Source organism: Egretta garzetta, unplaced genomic scaffold, assembly GCF_000687185.1.
Source record: "Egretta garzetta isolate BGI_Z169 unplaced genomic scaffold, ASM68718v1 scaffold54, whole genome shotgun sequence".
In the NCBI taxonomy this organism is placed as follows: Eukaryota; Metazoa; Chordata; class Aves; order Pelecaniformes; family Ardeidae; genus Egretta; species Egretta garzetta.
Genome location: NW_009259313.1, coordinates 1,609,429 through 1,632,254, shown reverse-complemented (window position 1 = coordinate 1,632,254; position 22,826 = coordinate 1,609,429). Strand labels below are relative to the sequence as shown.

Sequence of the window (22,826 nt, the reverse complement as noted above, 5' to 3'; positions counted from 1 at the left end):
AACGAGGGCAGAAATTAATCGTAATCTCCGCCTCAGGGCAGGATTTAAAGGGCTTGGGCACGCTCGCGGCTCACCCCGGGGGCACAAGAAGGGCAGGCGCCTGGCAGCAGTTCTACAAACTCTGGTCAAGCCCTCTCACCTTTCCATTTCGGCCCTGATCCGAGCAGTGCTTGGCCTCAAAGTACCAAACACTATAAATCCATCCCAGGATAGGATGAAACAGCAAAACAGCATTTGGGGGGAATTACCACACTGCCTCTTCAGCAAGGAAAGGGAAAAGAAGATGCTTTGAGACCAGCAGCAAAGCCCTGGGCTGAGGGCACAAGCTGGTGAGGCCGCACCTTGAATACTGTGTTCAGTTGTGGGCCCCTCACTACAATAAGGACGTTGCATTGCTGGAGCATGTCCAGAGGAGAGCAACCAAGCTGGGGAGGGGTCTGGAGCGCAAGGCTTACGAGGAGCGGCAGAGGGAGCTGGGGGTGTTCAGCCTGGAGAAGAGGAGTCGGCCTCTTCTCCCTGGTAACAGATGATAGGATGAGGGGGAATGGTTTGAAGCTGCGCCAGGGCAGGTTTAGGTTAGATATTAGGAAAAACTTCTTCACTGAAAGGGTTGTCAGGCTCTGGAATGGGCTGCCCAGGGAGGTGGTAGAGTCCTCATCCCTGGAGGTATTTAAAAGAAGGATAGATGAGGTGCTTAGGGACATGGTTTAGTGGTGGGATGGCAGGGTTAGGTTAAAGGCTGGACTCGATGATCTTAAAGGTCTTTTCCAACCAAAGTGATTCTATGATTCCATCAGCACCACTGCTCTCCTCCACTTCTCCCAGAAGGCAAAAACTTAGGCTTGCTTTCCATGCTGCATGCATACTAACACCGGAGGCTTGCTGAAGATGGACAAACACACCCCTGCCAACAGGCCGGGCAGCAGGGCTACCTGCCAGCAGCACCCCGTTGCCTCTGCTCAGCCCAGGTGTGCGTGAAAGATGGCACGTGGCCACCGAGGCTGCTGCGGTAGGTAGGGTCACTGTGGGTGCCCAGAAGGGGCCCCGCCACCCCTCACCATGCCCTGGGCACACCAGGGGCTGCTTACTCAAGCAGCGCTTCCTGTTTCCTCCCGGCTGTTCCGAAATGATACTCGACCGCTTCGTAACCCTGCCCTCGGAGATGAGAGCTGCGGCTGGTGGACGACCTCTTCTTTGCGCTCTTAAAGAGGGAAAGGCAACTAAGGAAGCCTACAGAGCGCGTCGCAGAGCGGAGGGGAAGAGGAGCGGCAGCACAGCAGAGGGAGCACGCTCTGGGGGACCTCGGCAGGGAACCGGGGTAGCACAACAAGGCTCACCCAGAAAGGAAGGAAACTGCAGAGAGAGGAAAGACGTTAAGGGGAAACAGAGCAAACAAGCTTCATGAAAAAGCCTATTAAAAAGGCCATTGACAAAGAAAAAGATGAAAAGGAGGGTGAGAAAGAACAATAAGCACTACAGGCATTCCAAGTTATTTCAGTTTTTTAATCAAATGAAATTCGATGCCAAAATACTATGTAAAACCACGTGGTTATACCTTTAGTATCAGGAGCAAGAAAAGCAGCAAACAAGGACTAGAAACTGGGGAAGGATGTAGACAAATGAGAGCTGAGCATGTTGTGTACAGTCACACAGTATACAAAGAAAAACCTCTCCCTTTATCCCTCTACATCTGTCTAGTGCCATGTTCCCTTCCTTCCGCTAACTTTTTTCTATTTTTCTACCGACTTCTTAGTTATGCTTGATTGCTACACTTCCCTCCTTCCCCCGCTTTTCTGAGTTTTCAGACATCTTGTAAACTAGAGTCTAACCAAAACATAGAAGTGCTGAGATAAAAATTAAGGTAAATAACACCTAATTAGAGACAAAAAGTTTCCAACAAACATCGAAGTCATTAAATACTAGACTACCTGGGGGGATGGAATCAAAAACAGGTTATAAAGTTATTTCCTTAGTTTCACTTGCAAAACTTTTGTGTTCCATTTTGTACTGAAAGTTTCCTTAATACTTTCTCTCAAATGATAAACAGGTTCAGAGCTTCTGAGCAAAGTAGCTTTGTGATGCTGGAAACACTTATTAGAAAGCGATATATTTTTAGCAATTTAATTCCCACTATACACATAAAGGTGAAAAAAGTAGTGAAATTACTTTCTTCCTCATAGATGGCATATTCTTTTTGCTCCGCATGTATCTTTACTCCTGTGGGACAACAGAACAAGACTTGGAAGTTAACATCTTTATGTCTCTATGAAAAAAAAACATTTGAAAGAAGAGTATGCACCACTTGTTGTGTCCTCATTTTAATACTAAAATATTCACTGTGAAATAAAAGCTTTTCTGATTTTATGTTAAATATTTTGCACACACCAAATACAACAGAGCAAAAGAGCATCATCTTTGTCCTCCATTTTGAATAGGTACTCAAAGGGTTAGAGAAGGTCTTGTGGGAAGAGAGAGACCCGGCAAGTGACTATGCAAAAATAATGGCCTACAAATATTTCAACCAACTATTAATCATATTTAGTTCTATTTACTATCCCTTTGTTATTTTTGGCTTGACATACAAGCTTCTGAAATACACCGTTTTTTTAGAGAGTATCCAGAAAAACATCACAGATGAAACTCAACAGGCCTGCCTGAGGCTTCCAGTTATGCAGCTCCTATCAAGCAAAATGTACAGAAAGAACCCTACAGAACCCCATAAATTCAAACAGCAGTGTCAGAAAATTCATGTCAGTCAGTCTTATATACACAAGAAAATACACCATTCTGCACTTCTGCCAATAGGAAGGGTGAGGTCTGGCAGCAGATGGACATTGGGAGTCACCGGCTCTGCACTGTAAGGTTTGCACAGCGCTTGACCTCTAAGCTCCAAAATCTGCAGCCCAGACTCGCTCAGATGGGAGGGGAGCCACATGCTTTTCAAAAAAAGAAAAGCCCGGTAGGGGAAGGAAAGACTGGAGGAGCCTGGCTCTCACTTGTGTTCTACTCCCTTAGTCAATACAGGTGCAAAGCGCTCAAGTAATTTGGCTCTGCAAACATCATCAAGGACTGCAGATAAGATATATCCACTGAGACTAAAATCCTGCAGGAAGGTTAAATACCTAGGAATCTGGACAAAGAGCAGAGCAGTGAATCATCATATTCAAGCAGGGTCTGGCAGAATAGGAAGACTGCTAACAGCCAGCACCTCACAGGGGCAAAAATCTACACCTACAAAAAAGCAGATGGCAGGCAGTTCTTTCTGTAAACTCAATTTCCAATGCATTCTTTAAAATTTTATTTTAGAAGAGATAGGGGATTAGATTCTTTGCATCCTTTATTAATTTTCAAGCATGGAAATGGATCCGAAAGGAGTATACACCACATAAATAAGGACAAGTCATTAAGACAGCATGCTTGATCATTCACCTTGAGAAAGGCTGAAAATTTTCAATTCTTTGTGTTTTTTTTTTCATGCAAGCTGAAATGATCTACAAGGTCTGACAATCCCCTTCCTTACTTTGTTTTTAAAAGGAGAAAGTGCATACTTTACACTTGAAATCCCCCGTGGTACATGGTAAGGACTGCATAACAGCTTCCCCTCTTCCCTCCGTCCCCACTGTGGTAAGTGTGTTGGCACAATGGTAGGATAACAATCACCAGATTTCAAAAACCACTCAAAGGTTTGGGGTAGCTTTTAAAAATAAATAAAACTGTTCAGTCAGATAGAGGATGGGGTTTTTTGGTGGATCATTTATAACACAAATTCATAAATATGATCACATTCAATTTCCTAAAAATCTATACAAATACAAGTAACACCACTTCCCTTGTAACGCACGGATTTCAAGTAATTACACAAAGCTCTATTAGACAGCCTTTCACATACAAATTACACAAAATTACAGACATATATCCAGTAACACATCAGGGATAATGTAATGCTTCTGACTACTTAATGGTCCAAAAATAATAAAAGTAATTCAAAAAAAGCTAGTTTTCAGTTTAATTGTTGGGGTGGAATGTACTGTGGGTGGTGGTTGCCTAGCAGCTGCTTTTGCTTTGCTGGCCTGACTTGCTCGGACTGCAGTTTCTAGACGTGTTTTTAACTCAGGAGCAGCTCCCATTACTGTCTTGAAAGCATGTGGGTAAAGCGGACCAATGTGCATTAGATTCTGAAGTGCAAATTCGTGAAGATCTTTAGATGCTGTAGATGCAGAAGCAAAGGCATTTTCATTCAGTAAATAGGAGATCAGAGTGGGAACGAGAAGGGCGAGCAACTGGACTCCTGAAAGTGAAAGAAAAAAAATAATTTAATAACCATTATCAGAGAAGAAAACAGAAGAAAATTAATTTTATCAGTTACTAGACTGGTAAGGGTAATTTTGTTCTCAGAATTGATAATGAACACTGCAATTAAAAAGTGATCAAATAAAAACAACTGAAATGTAGATGGTTTCCTGTCCTCAAATCTTTCTTACCAGGCCTGTGTTTCAGACTTCTATCACTGTTCATTACAGTTATTTTGTTCCTGACACTTCTTTACAGATTCCTTTGCACCATCTGATTGCAGATCATCGATAAGAGATTGTAAGATGCAGAGTGCCTATCATATTAAAGGGTTTCAAAACACTTTTCAGGCAGACAGAAACATTATTCATCGGAATATCAGGCTTCGCAGCGAGCATTACAGACCCTCTATTATGCAAGTGTTCACAAAAAAGTCAGGGACAGTTATCTCCTGTATTACTCATTCTGGAAGATTCCAATCCAAAAATCTCGCACTACAGCTATACTTGGGGTATCACGACCTAATGAGGCCACAGCCCAAAATGGCACAGGGATCAAAAGGGTTGATCTTTAGAACAAAAAAGCAACTGAACTTAAGCAATAGGGCTAATTCTTGTATCTAGCAAGGACACAAGTACGCATTTGAAGTGTGCGACGTGTTAATTGTAAATTTTAATCTCAAAGAACTTAAACTTTAATGGTAACTCATTTATCTCAAATTTTGTAGGTTAGAGTATTAATGATTTTCCCCTAACAGTTTTGACTAAATTCATACTCATAGGGTGATTGTCTCCAATCAGCATTAGCAAAAAACAGATGTTTTGTTTCCTCATTTGCTTCAGTTGATCTCTCATTTTTTGTGTGTTTCAAACAATTATGCCGGAAGCAGAATGGGGCTCAAGAAAACACACATTTAGTGTTTTACCATCAATGAAGAGAAATATGCGCAGAGAACACGTTGGGGGAAAAAAACCCGAAACCCCCCATAAAAACAACAGTAATACTTTTACAAGGAACTTTATCAGCATTTAAAGCCAAGTGTCTTCAGAAAACGCATTGTTTCAGGTAGAGAATAAATGAACTTAAAGGTAAACTATAAATACTGTATTCTATCTACTGAAGCAAACAGGAGGCTCCATCTACAACCAACATACTCTGACCAGTACCATTCAATTTCTTGGGTTTTTTAGATAAACTTTATTGAGCTGGTAGATGCAAGCTGATAAAAGTTGATAAGTCTGCTGAAATAAATAGACGTCAACAATGGGAAAAAGTAAATTTAAATGGTATGAACGGCGCCTCTCCAAACAGAAGAAAACATCACTCACTACTGCAGTTTATGTTAGAATTCTTTTTCATGCAATCACCAGAAATGCAAAGGCCACAGCATATCACACTGTATGTGCTGTATGAGTCTGTGTATACAAAAGTTCTAGTACTGGTACTACAAAAGCATGTTGCACAGACATTTGTGACTATGCCACCAAGTTTCTAACTGCAAGATTTCTCATGTTCAATATTCTATTTTAGCATTACACATTTATCTAGAAAAACTAAATACTTACTGTTCTGCTCCTCACCAAGGGCAACCAGCGTTTCAAGGACTTTAATTCCTTCCTGGACTGCTAACAGCTCCAGGTTGTTGTTCGGGCGGCTCTTTTCCACAGCTTTCAACTTCTCAACCATGATAGGGGCCAACGAATGAATATATGGTGTTGACAGGGCTCGGTTGGTGTGTTGGAACACAGAAAGCAGAAGCTGGTAACACTTGGCTTGAACCTAATTAAATCAAGATAAACACATTGTTCTGAAAGTTATTTGTTAACTCAGGGAATTCTAATAAACTCTTATCTATGTACATGAGATACATGTGATACCAGAAAAAAAAAAAAAAAAAAAAAAAAAAAAAAAAAAAAAAAAGTCAACCAAAGGGGAAGGGAAAGAAGCAACACAGTCCATCTGCTAAAATAGTATTAGGCCACTTTTCAGTAAAAGGAAGGCCAGTTATTAAGGACGTGCAGGTACTTAATAGCAGTAACAATATGAACTCAAGAGAAAATAAAGGAATAGTTAATGTCATACAAGTCAGTCACACAGGTCCACAGAGAAGTACATCTTTAAGTCTCAGAACTACCAGTGCTAATACTAGATCTATCTGCAAAATCATGAAATGCTATTCCAATCTCAAAGGGGTAAAACATCCCATAAAAATTACTCAGATCAAAGCGATCTTACTGCTCTAACACGAGCCAAGGCTGTAGCCTACAGTGTCAGGCCTGTCCATCCCTCCTCCTCATTCTCCATCTTGTGCAGGCAGTATCATAGGAGTATACGTGTAGCCATACAGTGAGCTGGATCACAGAACCCTTTCCTTTTCTTCCTTCTATTTTCTTTTCCCCTCCTCCCTCTTTTCTCTGGAAAGCATGGATTATCAAGGTCAACATTTGGGAAAATGACTCACTGATGACCTTGTTTAGGTGAACTTATAAATGCATTTTATTTGGGTGTACAAAGATCTTCCTCCAAAATCCCACATATATAACCCAGAACTTTTGAAAAGGTAAAGCCCCACAACAAAAACAACGATAAAACATTGCACATGCTTTCAAACTGCACTCAAGTCCGAACAGGATGAGTTATCAAGCATATGCTGAACAGAAATATTCTAGAGGAAGTATTATTGAACACAGTGATCTGTGACGAGATCCAGGGATGACTGGAAAACTAGAAGTATAAATAAAAATACTGAATAAAAATGACAGATATAAAAATTAATAGAAAGAAAGGACAAGTTATGCAGCTCAGGTGACTGTTAATTCACTAGTATACGGCTGCAAGTTTTCTGTATAATTCAATTTTTAAGGCCTGAAGTAATAACTTGCCATTCTGTGATTCTGTGACAGCTTTCCAGTAGGGTGGTGGGCAAAGATGTAGTTCTCTCACTGCTCATGTTCTCTGAGAGAGAGTACGACATAAAAGCTTCTGCTTAACACAACTGACACTTCCATTCACACACTAAAATTTTAAGTAGCTTTCCACCCGAAGTTAGGTTTCAGAGCCAACTGAATTTTATGTCCACGCTGGAAAACACCAGCCCTGCTGCAGAGAAGACTTACCAGTCTAAACAGGATTTTAAATGCCTCACTGTGGCCCTAACACATCAGCATTTTCTGCGTGTTTTTCTTCTCAGGAATCTCTGCAGCGCTCACTTGTGGAAACACTGTAGATAGTTCTCTTTAGCTCCCACACGCACATTTATATACCCACTCAAACAAACTGATGTCCACATGGCTGGAACAGCTAAGCTTAACTACACAGCACGTTAGCCTGCTTGAACAAAGTCAGCCTACAACTTTTTAGTTTCTCTCTTCAATGAGAAAATAATTTAGAAAACAATTCATAAAGACAAAGCAAAGGGCAGAAGTGAAATCAGGAGACAGATGATTCACAATCTGTAGATGTTCTGATGGTGACCACAACATCACATTTTTGCAGTCAAACTGAGTTTTGCATGAACATATAAAATAAGCATGGGTTTTGCACAAATACAAAATTAATCAGAAATGTGGGCTGTAATTTTACCTACAGAAAAAGTGGTTTCGTTTGTATTATGAAAAATCAGCATTAATGTAGAAATGTCACCACTCTCTGGTAACCAACCTTTTCATTGGCTAAAATTCCAAATATCAAAGATTTTTTTCCTTTTAAAAAGCCAGAAGTCAAGAACCTGGCATAAGGCCACAAACACACATTACCGAGAAGCACTTCGTTTGGGTTGTTTTGCTCACTAAAGAGTTTCTATAATGTGCTGGTGAAAATTCTAGTTATTTTAACAAGCAGTATCTGCGTCTGAAGTAAAGACATCACAAAGCATTCAGGAAATATGGCAAATATATCATAATTAGTTTTTCCCAGCTATATATCATTCACATTCCTCTAACATGATCTTACCCAAGGATCACAGGAATTTAATGCACTTTTAAATCTGTTCATACATCCATTTTGTAAAGTCTGCACTCCGATTATTTCAGTGCTTGCTGACCAAAGGAAGAGAGCAATAGCTGTAAGTATGCTTACTTCATCAAGAATAGGCTTAGAGGCTTCTGAAAAACAAAAACAATCACGCTGTTAGCTTACTCCAAAAAGGGGTTAGAATTTACTTAGTAAAAGCCAGTGAACACAGATAAACTCACAAAGAGGAAATAAATGTACCTGAAATTATTTGCAACTGCATACAAATATGCATCTACTTACTACAGAATCACTTTATCATTATTGACTGTGACTGACAGAAAGCTGAGCAACTCTATTCTAATAGCTGTTTGTAAGTCAAACTTTCTGAAACTTAAAATATCAAGGAACAAACATCACCCACACTTTCTCTGGCCAAGTCATATTTTTTGTTTTCAGTGTGTAAACAGGAGAAGAAAAATGTATTTTCTAGATCCTTTCCCCATTAAAAATATACTTTTTTTGGGGGGTTGCTTTTTTTTTTTTTTTTTTAAAATCTCTTCAGCTGATACAGCAGAGTAAGAAACCGATATCCAGCATGGCAACAACTTTTCTTTAACATGAAGTTTCACATAACAGACTGATCTGACGGCTACCTGTCAATAATAAGAACAGTCCTACGTTAACCTTTCCTGCTTTTCAAATAGTCTGTACTTGCCATTGTCATCCTTTTTTTCCTTGAACAAGCTCTGTCTTCACAGATCTCATTCATGAATTTACATCAACAGGAAAAAAAAATTATATATAATTATTATAATATATATATTTAAACTGCTGGTCTGCTGGTTTTGTTGTCCAGATTGGTTCTGCTCTCCCTTGAGAGACACAAAAAACCCAGCAGATATATAGTCAGAAAAAAAGAAAAGCAAGTATGACTGCCCTTTACAGATGTCAGCTAGTCACTGGATTAGCTTAGCCACGATGTGAAACCTCACTTCAAAGAACTACTCCATTTTAAGTGACAATTTAAAAAAAAAAAAAAAAATTAAATTTTACATTTGTTTACATTTTATTGAATTATGATAATTGAAATTGTATGCAGTAGACCTTGCTTAGATTCTTGTGTGTGTGATGTGTCTCACTCACAAAAGACTGGAAAGAAAAAGGAAAACACTCTTCTAAGGAACTGAGAAAGATTTCTGAAGTCTGCAAAAAAAGCCTGAAGCCAGTAATGTTTCTGGAAAGAGGGACTGAGAAATCTTTACAGTAACAAAAGGCTGGAAGACAAGAGCTGATGTGACAAATCAAATTAGAAGTTTGACTTGGTTAGCACAAATGTACTGATCCTTCCCCCTCAGACATTTTCAGGATCGTTTGCAATTACCTACTTGCTCCCTATCTCTCACATGAGTAACTCCATTCAAGCCTCCCTTCAGTCTCTATAAATGGCTCCTTGGGGATGTAATGGGATGTTTTTTGGCTGAGCTACCACTATGCAAATAACAAATCTTTGCGTGTCTCTTTTGCTAACTACACAGCTGAGACTGTACATCTTTTTTGGTTTTCGAAGGGCAAGGCAAAGTACGAATGTGAACCAAAAGAAGTAGTCTGCAGTTGTCTAAAGAGACGCAGTAGACATCCTGCTGGTGGGCAACAGATTTTTTTGGCAGGGGTAGGATTTTTTCCTCCCAACTGAAAGCTTGTAGCAGTATTGTGAATACCCTACTTCAGTATGAGCCTTGCCACAATTATCCCTTGCTGTCTTGACACTCATTCACTTTAATACTCACTGTCATTAAGACTATATGAATCATGTCAGCAAATACTTAAAAGATACACTTTTTGCCATTTTTCTTGAGGTTTAATTCAAGGTGTCGAGTCCATGTACAGTACTGAACAATTGTAGCTTCAGTAAAGAGATCGATTCCTCTACAAACACTGTTTTGGCAACTAAAATCTCCTTTCCTTTAAGCTAGCAGGTATTCTGTGAAAATAGGAAAGGAACAGTGGAAAAGATAGTTTGCTCAGGCCTTGCCAACATGTCTAGAGTTGCCAGTAGTCACAGAAATTGAGGCATAGTCCAGGAAGTAAAGTGAATTCAGCTTGGAAATGCTTTAGATTTTACATGAGAGACATTCAGCAGATGTCAGAAAGACTGATCGATATCAGAAGGTAGATTTCCAAGTTCTAGAAACAAGTCACTACCTAAAACTGTGAAGACTGGTAAGGTCAGCCTGAGGAAAATCTAAAGCGTGAAATCATCACCTCATAACAGGATTCAAAATGGAAGAGGAAAGTTTGAACTAGTACAGAAAAATACCCTACGGAAAGGACCTAGGGGGCAAGGGGGGCCTGCAACATGAGTTGCAAAAGGCAAAATTTCTAACAGCAGGTTATGATCAATATTGTCACAGAAAAGAGACCAACAAGGACGAATCTGGGACAGGAACTCACCAGATGTAAATATTTTCTTAAATCCAATGGTGTGCTTGTCTTCAACACAACTCTAACTATTTCTTAAAATTTGACCAGCCAGATGAAAAAAAGGCACACGGGATAGAGCTCCCAAGTTCTGAACTATAAAAGAGGAGCTACAACTGAGGAAATCAAAGTATAATACCTAGAATTTGAATTTCAATTATCAAAACCATTTACTAATAAAATAATGTTTAGGTAGCTAAGTGAAGCATCTCTTGAATTAAAACTGGACATGAACATAGGGTATTCTAAATATACAAAGCCTGTTGTAATTGGCCCAAGCATAGCATAGAAAAATGTGATTCCCAAAGACAACTGATCAGAGTATTTGAGGAATGAAAATAAATTGGAAGGATGTGTGCTCATGTAAACTAAGTAATGTAACAGCCAACTTTTTCTAAATTCTGCAGATTTTTTTGTCCTCTATTTTAACAAACATACTAAGGAAAATGCACAGATGTTAAGCTACAGGTTGACTAGAACCTTGCATGGGAGTTTGAATTTTTTTTCAGACCAGGAGAACAAAAAAAGTCCCTTTGGATGGAAGACATCCTCATAGACAATTTATCTGGCAGTTCCCATTTTTTGACTCAATCTCAGAGCTCCACAGTAAAGTCTAGATGCAGAGATCCCCTAGTCAGCTGCATGATGCCCGTTAAAATTTCTTTTTGAGCAAGCATCACAAAATGCACCTCCATGTGGATTGCTCTCCTGTTTTGTAATCCAAATCCCTAAAGGAAAGTCAGCAGGGACCACTCAGGCAAAGATCATAGAATCATAGAATCATAGAATGTTTTGGGTTGGAAGGCACCCTTAGAGGTCATCTAGTCCAACCCCTATGCAGTGAGCAGGAACACTGTTAACTAGATAAGGTTTCTCAGGACCCCATCCAACCTGGGTTTGAATGTTTCCAGGGATGGGGCCTCCACTACCTCTCTGGGCAACCTGTTCCAGTGTTTCACCACCCTCATTGTAAAGAACTTCTTCCTTATATCTAGTCTAAACCTACCCTGGTTTAGTTTAAAACCATTACCCCTTGTCTTGTCACTGCTGGCCCTACTAAAGAGATTTTCCCCGTCTTTCCTATAGGCCCCCTTTAGGTACTGAAAGGCCGCCATCAGGTCTCCCCGCAGCCTTCTCTTCTCCAGGCTGAACAAGCCCAACTCCCTCAGCCTGTCCTCATAGGAGAGGTGCTCCAGCCCTCGGATCATTTTTGTGGCCCTCCTCTGGACCCGCTCCAACAGTTCCATGTCCTTCTTGTGCTGAGGGCTCCAGAGCTGGACGCAGTACTCCAGGTGAGGTCTCACCAGAGCAGAGTAGAGGGGCAGAATCACCTCCCTCGACCTGCTGGCCACGCTTCTTTTGATGCAGCCCAGAGTACGGTTGGCCTTCTGGGCTGCCAGCGCACATTGCCGGCTCATGTCCAGCTTTTCATCCATTTGCTCTCTGAAAAGCAAAACTCAAAGAGCGCAGCTTCCCATGCAGTTGTGTCCTTTACCCCTGAACTCCACCCAGTGCAATTACCCCAGTTTACACATATCCTTTGTGACAGTCTCCCTGGGCAGAAGAAAGCTCCATTTAGTTTATAGTCACATTTAGGATGACTGACAGCCAACGCCTGCAAAACCAAGTGTACCACAGCTGAATTGTGCTGGTTTTTCCTCAGTAGGATTCTCTTGTCATCCAGCTGCTGCTTTTCGTTAACTTCTCAGGAATTTAATTATCTCCGAGATGTCTATGTTCTTTTACAACATGATTAAAGTTGGCCAAAAGGTTTCAAAATCATGAAAAAAGGAAGGGGAAAAAACCAACAATGAAATCATAGTGACATAGAGCTCGTTTCCTCAGCAAACTTGCAGCACACGGGCAAATTCAAAGTTAATTAATTTCCTTTACGTTGCTCACTGGAAAAGCACAAATTCTTAATTTCTTTTAGACCCTAACCATACTTTTTAATAGACAACCCTTAAAGTATCCCATAAGAATATATTTACAGTTTGCTTTTAGCATCATATACTCACTACACTTCCCGTACAGTAACCACTCGTACATATTTTGTACACCACCTTACCTGCTGGAGAACACAGAGAAGGCAGGTCAGACAGTATCGTAACAGTGGCAGCCCCAAAACGAGCACTTTCCTCAGAGAGGTGGGATTTAGCAGCAATGTGACTTGGAGAATCGGACACTTTTGAACTCAGATGGGGCATGTGCCGTACTAGGATAAACATGAGCAATTCCATGGCTGCAAAGACTAGGGATTTCCCAGGCACAAGACCACCACTCTCACCTCCCTCTCCTAAAGCAAGAGGATTTTCTTTTTCCTCAATATCATCTTCATCTGAAAAAAGGAAAGAAATGTCTGAGGAGACAATTAAGAAAGATCCCACACCGAAGATTACATGAAACATTTAAAAAAAAAAGTTAAAAATCAAGACGAAAAAGTTGTTTCAAGAGTAAGATATGACAAACATGGCTCATATCAAACTAAATGTATTAGTTAGAATGACTTCAAGTGGTTTAAAATGCTTTAAAAGCATTGTGATTGCAACAATACTTATTAAAAATCCATCTAGAACTAGAAAGTAGTAATACTTACACAAAATAAAAATGCAGTGATTATTTTGCTTCTTTTAAAACAGACTGTAAAATTAACATCAATGACTGCCAAATAAATAGGCATGACAGTATTTTTTTTAATTTAATGGCTATTAATTAAGATTGTCAGGGTAGAACATTTATTTCAGACTAAACTGATTATGAAATAAGAGAACAGAAAAGCATTGTAGGAGTCTATGTCTGAGTTCATGACTTCAGTGCATTCAGTTCAAAAGTCTCTCTTTGAATGGCAGCTTGGCCAGCTGCATTCTTTCCTTCTCTCATTAAACAGCAACAGAGATTCAGTAAGTCAAAGCTGGCCAGAACTACCCCTATGGAGCTCCTATGAATTTAAATGATTGCTAGTGTTATCACATTCACTGATTTGAAAAGTGCAACTTACTGGGCCTAAAGCAAACAATCCCATTAATTCATAGGAAGGAACAGAGCTTGCATTTTTAGCCGTGCTGGTTCCTCAAGTTCCAGCAAAATCCTCTCTCTGTTTTTATGTGGAAAATGGGCAAAAGCTAACAGTTGTGTTTTTTCTCAACAGTATATTGTGCCAGACTAAGATGGTAGTTTTCCTTGGTAAGAGAATATTCTTTGGGTTCTACTTTACTTCTTTCAGGTAAAAGAAAACATGGCAGAGCTAACCTAAGCAGGTATCAATGAACTATTTGCCAGGTTGCCACTTGGAAACTAATTTACCTGGCAAAGATGTAAACAGTACATCCAATGCGAGATTTGTAAAGAAATGGTAAAGGGATAATTGGACAGGGAGGTGCTCTGTTGAAAGGAAGAGGTTACTAGAAGTACCTCAGAAAGTAGCTTTCAGACTGATGCTGATAGTCTTATCAAAGATATTCTTATATAAAGTAGAAAAAAACTAACAGAATATGCTGAGGAAAAGCCTAAGCAAAACATCAGAAACTGAAATATCATACCAGAAGAAGTAGGGATAGAAGAAAAATAGATTTTACTAAAGCTCAATAAAGGCCAAGTAGAGGAATAGGATTTAGGTATATTCAACTCATCAGAGAATCTCAGAAAAATTTAAGTTGAAAGGGACCTCCATAAGTCATCCAAGTCCAATCTCCTGTTCCAAACAGGGCCAACCTGAATGCTAGAGCAGGTTGCTCAGGGCTGGTCCAGTTTTGAATATCTCTAACCATGGAGATGCCACAACATCCCTAGGCACCTGTTCAACTGATTCACCACTCCCATGGTGACCAATTTCTTCCTTGTATCCCATTTGGATTTCTGTTGCTGCAACTAGTGTCCATTGCTTCTTATCCTTCTACCATATGCCTTTCAGAAGTGCCTGGATTGGTCTTCTCTTTAAATCCTGTTTAAGAAGGGGGATTGCTATTCTGTGCCGTATTAACCCTCTCTTCTGCTAACTAAACAAGTTCAGCTCTCAGCCTCTCCTCACATACTTCAGCTCCCTAAGCAGCTTATGGACCTCCAATAGACTTCCTTCACTTTGTGAACATCTCTCTTACTCAGGATGAAGGGGAAGGGCAAAGAAAACTAGACACCACTAGATGCATCCTCACAAGCTCAAGTTGAAAGGAAAATCACATCCCTTAATCTACTGATCATGCTTTTCTAATGCAGCCCAGTAACAGTCTTCAGCATTGCATAGGCACACCATGGATTCACATTCAACTCATTATCTGCTGTCCAGTCTGTCAGCCCCCCAGCCTATACCAATGCACAGGGTTATTCTATCCCAAATGCAGGACTTTGTATTTGTCTTTGCTGAACTTCAGCAGGTTCTCAGTCCTGCAGATCAAGATTCCCCTGAAAGGCAGCGCTGCCCTCCAGTGTATCCGCCACTTGCACAATTTGGTATCATCCACAAATTTGCTGAGTGTGCATTCTATCCTATCATCCAGGTTGTTAGTGACTATGTGTAACAGTAACAGACCCAATACAGAACTCTAAGGAGCACCAGTTGCAACCAGCTACCAGTTAGACTTGAATCACCAAACTCCATTCAAGCACAGCAGTCCAGCCAGTTATTCTCCTCTTCTTCACTCCACATCTCTCTAATTCGACAATGATACTATGGGGTACTGGGTCAAAAGCCTTGCAAAAGTCAAAGCAAACAATATCCACCACTCCCCCTTCATCCAAAGCCAGTTATTTCATCACAGAGGGTGGTTAGGCATTATTTGTCCTTGTAACTCTGCGCTCACTATTTCAAACCACATTCTTTACTTCGTGTACTCAGAAGTGGTTTCCAAGAGAATTTACTCCAAAATCTTTCAACACACTCAGCAGGCTTAACAGCACATAGTATCCCAAAACCTGCCTCACGTCTTTACTTACTGAACATTAGACATAGCATCTTCTTTTTGCCATTTATTGGATAGCTTTCTTGAGCACCGCAGTTTCAAAGATAACTGCAGCAGCCTTAGCATGTCACCAGCCAGCTCCCTCAGATGCATCCCATCTGGTCCCAGGGTACGTGAAGCTTTTCCCCAAGTGGTCCCTAGCCTGATGCTCATCTACTGGAGGTAGCAATTCTCTCCCCTAAACTTACTCACCAGACACAGAGACACAGGAGGACTAAACAAAGAAGGTAGCAGTGTCTCAGTTTTTCCCCCAATATGTTTTGTCATTAGATCACCCAATCCATTCATCAGCAGGTCCAAATTTCCTTGGTCGTTTTGCTGCCAGCATATCTATAAAAGCCCTTCTTGTCACACTTGACACTGATCACCAGTCTCAGCTCCAGCCAAATCATTGCTTTCCTAATTTCACTCCTCCATACTCGAGCAGACATCTTCAATAGTCTTCCTGGGCAGTTTGCCCCCACTTCCACCATCCATACACTTCCTTGTCACATTTGAGCTCAGTCAAAAGTTCCCGTTCAGCCAAGTCAGCCTCCTGCCATGCCTGTTTATCATCCTGCACTTTTGGATGAGCAATTTTTTTTGTCACCAAATATGACCTATCTCTCTTTCTTTTTTCCTTCTGGGAAGTTTACCACAAGATCTCCTCTGCAAGCTCCCTGCACAAGCCCAAGTCTGCTAAGTCAGGCCAAACCTTTGGTTCTGCTACTTGCTTTCTTCATTTCCCTCAGGATCATGAACTCCACCATCTCATGGCTGGTACAGCTACCATTAACCTTGATAACCATTTCTTCTGTATTAGTGAGGAGCAGACCCACTGAGCACTTCCCTCATTTGGACTGTCCAGCATCCTGACTGAAAAAATCTGTGCCTCATACACTTCTGAAGGCTTCAGATGATTAGCATCCTGCAGCGCTGCTCTTCCAGCACATGTCTGGATGACAGGAGTCTCCCATGAGGCTCCCACAGCTTATGATTGGAAGGCTTCTTGAGTTGGCTTAATACGGCTTCATCCATCTCCTGTTGTTGATTAGGCAGTCTGTGGCAAACAAGACGACAGTTCCTGAGTGGTATCACCCTTCAATTTCTCTTAGTTGTATAATTTATGACCTGTCAAAGAGGGATGGCTGGCCCAGATAACTATCCTGACAAGCTTGTTCCTCTTCTCTTGCCAGATCTCTATCGTGTTCTCCAACTGCATGTCTGAAGATAAAGCCTTCTGTTGCTGGAAGTCACAATCTTGCAGCCTCCACCTTTGTGTCGCATCCTCCAGGGCCATATTCCAGCATAGCCTATGGCTGTTCCTTCTTTGGTGACACATGGGGCTTGGGCTCCTGCACCTGCAGGATCTCTGTGAAGAACACGCCATTCTTCCATTTGCCTTTCCTGACACTACACAGTCTGCTCACCTTCATATGCATTTCCTTCACATCTCACAGGTGAGACCACTGTCACCTTCAGCCCTGGCTGCACAGACAAGCACCTGGAGGACAATCACATCAGGATTTCAAGCCAAGTCATTAGACTTCTGATGTGCCAGAGATGATTGTTCCTCAGTCAGCAGATTGTGTCTTGCCTCTACGTCGCTGCCATCACCATGCTGACTACAGTAGTTTTGCACAGTCTTGAGCAGCGCTTCTGGGCTGCGTGAGCATGCCTTTCTGTGCCAACTGCCTTGCTCCTGTTTGCACACCCTGTTCCCAGACCTCCTGGTTGCTGACACACCCTGAATGTCAGTGAAGTAAGAACCCAGATGCAAGTCTGCACCACGTTCTGGCAAGAGCTCCTGGGCAGGCAACTTTTCACACTAGTTCCAGTAGCAGTTTACTCACCTCATGAATGCCAGTTGTGCCAGGGATGCACCACAAGACTCTGCACTGGGGCCTGAACCATTAAACTTCATAAAAAAGTTAAATGAAGTGCTAGGAGGCAGTCAATAGACAAGCATCAATGAAACTGATCAAGGTATTGGTAAGACCTTAAGTGGTGTGCTGGGTATAATTTTCATCACTCGTATTCAAGAAAGAAGAATTGAAACCATGACACGAAAAGAATAACTGCTAGAATGATCAGAGGAAGAAAACCCATATTTTACAAGAGTTAAGAAATCAGCATGATGAATACATCAAAAGTATCTGTGGAAATACAGAGTGTTTTCCTCCTCACTTTAACCATACTCTAATGTATTTGAGTTCCTTTCCCAATACGAAAACCTGTTGCTTATTTACTCTGCAAAGTAAGCCGTGTTTTCAAAATCTTACTTAGGGTGTTCCTTTTTTCCTGCAAATAATCTTGAGCTGCTCTTACTATCTGCTGGACAACTCCTGTGACCAGTAGCTGGACTGAAGGAGGATCCCAGGTCAAGAGGAGTCTGTGAAGCACACTCAAGAGTTCAACACCAAGGAGCTACAGGAAAACAAAATAAATATTTAAAAAAATTAATTAGTACTTAACAATTCCTAATTGTTATGTCACTTGCTTATGATGCGCACTTTTCTCATGCAAAAATAATTACAGCTTTTGTAATTGTCACAGATGAAAGCCCAAGACCTAGAAAAAGCCGATTGTTACAACATGCTCATACAGTACCTGATCCTCTGCAATATGGATCCTGGCACAAGGGGAATCCAATAAAGTATGAAGTGCTTGTAAACAAGATGTAACATGCTCAACAGGCTCTTCGGGTCGTGGGGAACACAGAAACTGTATACTAACACCTGAAAAGAGCAATAATTAAAAAGAATCTTCACATCATGATAAAAATCAAGTTTTCTTTTTTAAATTTCTTTATAAATATATAGCAGGTTCTTAACAACTTCAGAAAGATACATGTTTCTCTCAATTCTTCTTCCTTTAAAGGAAAAGAGAGTTTATGTACCAGAAATAGTAGAATTGTATTCACTTGCTCTTCTGCATCATATCTTCCCCCAAATTTGGCAGAGAAAAAAAAATAAGCAGTGACAGCAAGGAACTTAGATTACTGAATGGAAACCTACACTTTGTTCTAAAGATCTGTAAGTCAAGCTTCTGAATCCTGCAATTGTAAATTTAGTTTTATTTTATTGAACTCTTTTAAATGTAAAGATAACTGAGATGAAGTTAAGCCTCAAAAATTATGCAATATTCATACTATACATATGGCACTTAATTCTGGTTTTAAATATCTACATATCTCAGCAAACTGTTGGCATTCCTCGCAATAAATTATCATATCCACCTCTTAAAGCTGTTAGAAAACAACAAAAGGAAACAGTGAGCACTACTCACAGATGAAAAACTGATGCAAAAGCTACTCCATATGACTCGTCAAATATCAGCCTCTACTGAACTGTGGTTTTATGAGGGTGTGTATGTTAATTAACCTTACAGCTTTTGTGTCTTTGAAGCATAACATTTTGTGTCATCTGAATTATATTACAGCATAGAACAGTTTTTACTCATTTTATTCCATTATATAAATAAGCTAGATATACAGCTTGTCTATAAAAATCACAATAATCACAACGACAAATATTCTGGTAAAGCTATAAAGAACACAGGAAGCAGAGAGATACAGAAAGAAGGAGACAGATATTTTGAAACATCACTGTGCAAACATGTGATGCATTTTAAACTTCCCAGATTTCAAGCAAAGCATCTTTTCTTATTTCCATACCATTTTGCACCATAACATGCTGGTACTGAACTCTAAACTTGTAAATCTTACCCAAAATTAAGTGCATTCGATCTTTGTTTATCTCTGGCAAAGACTTAGTGGTAGGTGGAGTTCCAGGTGTCTGGTTTAACATAATGGACGTGGCACGTTTCTGTGAATTGGGCATTGCTGCAGCAGTCTCTTCTGTTGACTCTGAAGCATTAAATCCTGTACTGTTTAGCCAAAGTGCCACTGCATGTAGTATGGGAGCCCAGGAGTTTCGGTAATGCAGTCTAGCTGTATCAATTGTTTCTGGAGTGTAAAATGCTCCCCCTGTTAAATTAGCAAAGCAAAGGTAAATCTTGAAACCCGCTGCAAATAACAGACAAAAAGCACAAACTCTACATTTATTAGTTCATTTACTCTGGGTGTATTTGACCAGGTACATGTTCAGGTGTAATGCTTGTTAGTGACAGCGCATCCCCATTCCCCTTGTGAATGGGCAACAGTAGTACCTCTTCTAAAAAGTGCAATGGCCACAACGGAACAGTAAGCAGAGAGCAAGAAAGGCAAAGTCATCAGGTCTTGCAGCATTTTTCATACAAAACACGCATTCTTAACTCAGTAAAATACTATAAAACAGTATCTGCTCTAATTTCAAGGGCTATGTTTTTCTTATAGTAAACATCTTTTTGCATTTGATATCAAAGTATGAGAGCTGTAGATGTTATCTTAACTCTACAAAGACACGTTTTTAATGATCTCTGCAATTCAGATAAAGAGTATTTTCATTGCAGACGGAAGGAAAAAAGCACACTCAAACTTCAAACATACACTCCTATTACACATAGACAGAAATTTATCACTTGCATAAAAAATGTGCCTGGCAAATAATTTATAAAATAATTTACAAGTCTCAACTAAGGGTTTCTTTCTGTTTTTCACAACAAGACAAAAAGAAATTCCAGCACTTACCATCTGGCGGAAGCTGGGTAGCAAATTCAGCTGGTAAAGTTAGAAGAGCATAATCTTTCAGTGCAGCTAACCAGAGACGGCTAAGTGCAGGCAGCTCAGGTTGTACAAGTGTTATCAAACTGTCTGGTGGCAACTCATCTATAGTACCAAAATCATCCTCATCCTCCTCTGTGCTCTTTAAAACACGCTTTGGTTTGGTCTCTGCTTCTTTCTTAATTTTCATGGCAACAACATATACCTAGAAGAAAAAACAGATATGGAAGTACATGCTGTGAGATCCTAAAAAGAAAAAAAAGCAGCAGCCTTTCCCATGTAAAAGTAACAGATTCCATACACAGATGGCTCACTAGAAAATGACTGGGAAAAATAGACTTGCAATACAATTAACTTTATTTTTTTTTTTCTTTTATCGCTACCAATACATAACACTTAGGGGCATAGGCACTTTCCTAAAACAATCTGGCCACACTTTTTTTTCCTAAAAAAGTGTCAATTGCTGCTCTACACAGACATATTGATTTAAATAACTGATTTCATTAAATCAATGTGTCCTTACTGCAAAGATTTCTTTGATGTACATTAAGAGCTACTAGATACATTAGAGTAGTTGTCACTTTCTGGGAACAGATTAGGTGTAATAAAGACATGAAAATGGCCTTAAATGTGTTACATGAACACAAGAACTTTTATAGTTTTCTCTTTGATAGATGCTATGAGAGAATACAAGGATTTTCAAAAATTTAAATATGGGAATAAGCAGAAATATCAGAAAAATACAGTGAAATTAAGCATTTTTATAAAAGAAACAGAATAGAAGTGTCTTCACACGACAGATGCTCCATATCAAAGCTGAAAATTACAGTGTGGGGTGATTAACATTACACAGCTGAAATGTTAGTACTTTCCTTTGTAATTTCAGAAGTAACTTCCAAGAAGGTTTTTTAAAACCAAACACCAAAACTTAAAGCACTACACTAAAAAAAAACCCAAAACACCACTCGGGTAATTATATGTAGAGCTCTACAGCACACAAGAACCATTTCAGGAAGTAAAGCAATGTAAGTAGTGCTAATTCTGTCTTTTGTAAATAGTTGAAGATTTCTGGTATTCTAGGCATTCCGCCTGCATTTATCATGAACGCTTTGACAAACTCCTAGCTACTTAACTGCAGTATTTTACCAGAATATATTTTAAAGTTTTTTGGTTGTTTTTTTGGTTTTTTTTGTTTTTTTTTTTAAGTTTACAAGCAATAAGATAGGAGGAAAATCAAAATCCAATAGGGTATGAGTGTATAATACAGAAAAGTGCAATAAAACAAAGAACAATCGAGCATCACTATAAATATGGATCAATAGAATGGCAGAAAAATGAACAGAGAAAGATACAGAGATGAAAATACCCCCAGAGTGGAACTGCAACAGGTAAGGAGGAGGCAGGTGCAAGGCTCAGCGGCTGAACAGCCAGCGAGGTGCGAGTCTGCTATTACACTGCAAAACCTTTTCAAACTTTTGAAGATTGAACGGTCAATGCTTACCTCAGCCCATGCTTTCAGAACTGCAAGTTTTTCCATAGTAGTCGCACTCTCTCGGTAAAGCTGGCTAGAAGATCCCTTTCCTGCTTGCACTTTATCCAGGGAAGAGACAAGAAGGTTGTGAACTCGGCGGAGGTCGTTCAGGTCACTTACAACCCCACTGCCTATCCAAGCACTACATACCTAGACAACAAAGTTTAGAATCATTCTAAACTCTCAAAAAAACCCAACAAACTTATAAATGAAAAAAAAACAAACAAAAACTGTAAGAAAACAAAACCCGAAACAACGACTACAAAAAACATTAGCAGCTTTCCTCCTGCTTAATATCAAAAATCCAACATTTTCCTTTTTTTCTCTCCACCCATGATAACAGAGTGGTTACAAAGGCTGTATTTGTGCAAAGCATATTACAATGGAACTTAATAGATACACAGAAAATACTTAAAATAGTTTCTTATTCCTCCATAAACAGGTAATAACCATTTTTGTATTCTCTTGCCAAGTGTCTGGTCAAATCATTCAAGTAATGGGTCACTGCATTCACTGTGAAGAACATACTGGACAGCAATCAATAAAAGTACATCTTTAAAAACCCACACCCCTCAAATTATATATTAAGGTTCCCTAAAAATGAGAAACTTTCAAGAACATTAATGTCAAGAAAATACCACGAAACGAGTGAAATAAAAATCTTTTAACAACTGGGCTCTGATCTGGAACCAGCAGAACCACATTCTGAACAATCAGTACCACACATGGTGGACAGACAGTTGGGAGTCTCCCCACTTCTCTTTTGAATTAAATGGACCCAAACAGGTACTTAAAATCTAAACATCATACAGATCAGCTGCTCCTGTCCAGTGCTATACACTGGCATTCATCATCTGAAACACATTCATACCCAGACATAAAGCAGGCAATAGAAGAATTCTGGTGCAGCTGCTTTTCTACATAAATAAAAAGGCACAAATTCTTCCCGAAGAACTGCCTTGATTCTGGTGATGAT

General features: G+C 39.9%; 1 protein-coding gene across 1 annotated transcript in view; it reads right to left on the bottom strand.

Annotated features, from left to right (window-relative positions):
* Nucleotides 1-1,557: 1,557 nt before the first annotated feature.
* Nucleotides 1,558-22,826, bottom strand: part of HEATR5B (HEAT repeat containing 5B) — a 59,762-nt gene continuing 38,493 nt past the window's right edge. Inside the window, exons 27-35 of the mRNA XM_035892013.1 lie at nt 21,821-22,000; nt 20,287-20,524; nt 19,384-19,644; nt 18,267-18,394; nt 17,939-18,083; nt 12,735-13,060; nt 8,242-8,415; nt 5,856-6,069; nt 1,558-4,288 (exon numbers count right to left, since the gene is read on the bottom strand). Of these exons, the coding sequence (XP_035747906.1) occupies nt 3,984-4,288; nt 5,856-6,069; nt 8,242-8,415; nt 12,735-13,060; nt 17,939-18,083; nt 18,267-18,394; nt 19,384-19,644; nt 20,287-20,524; nt 21,821-22,000 (1,971 nt within the window). The 3' untranslated portion in view covers nt 1,558-3,983. The remainder of the gene's footprint in view (nt 4,289-5,855; nt 6,070-8,241; nt 8,416-12,734; nt 13,061-17,938; nt 18,084-18,266; nt 18,395-19,383; nt 19,645-20,286; nt 20,525-21,820; nt 22,001-22,826) is intronic.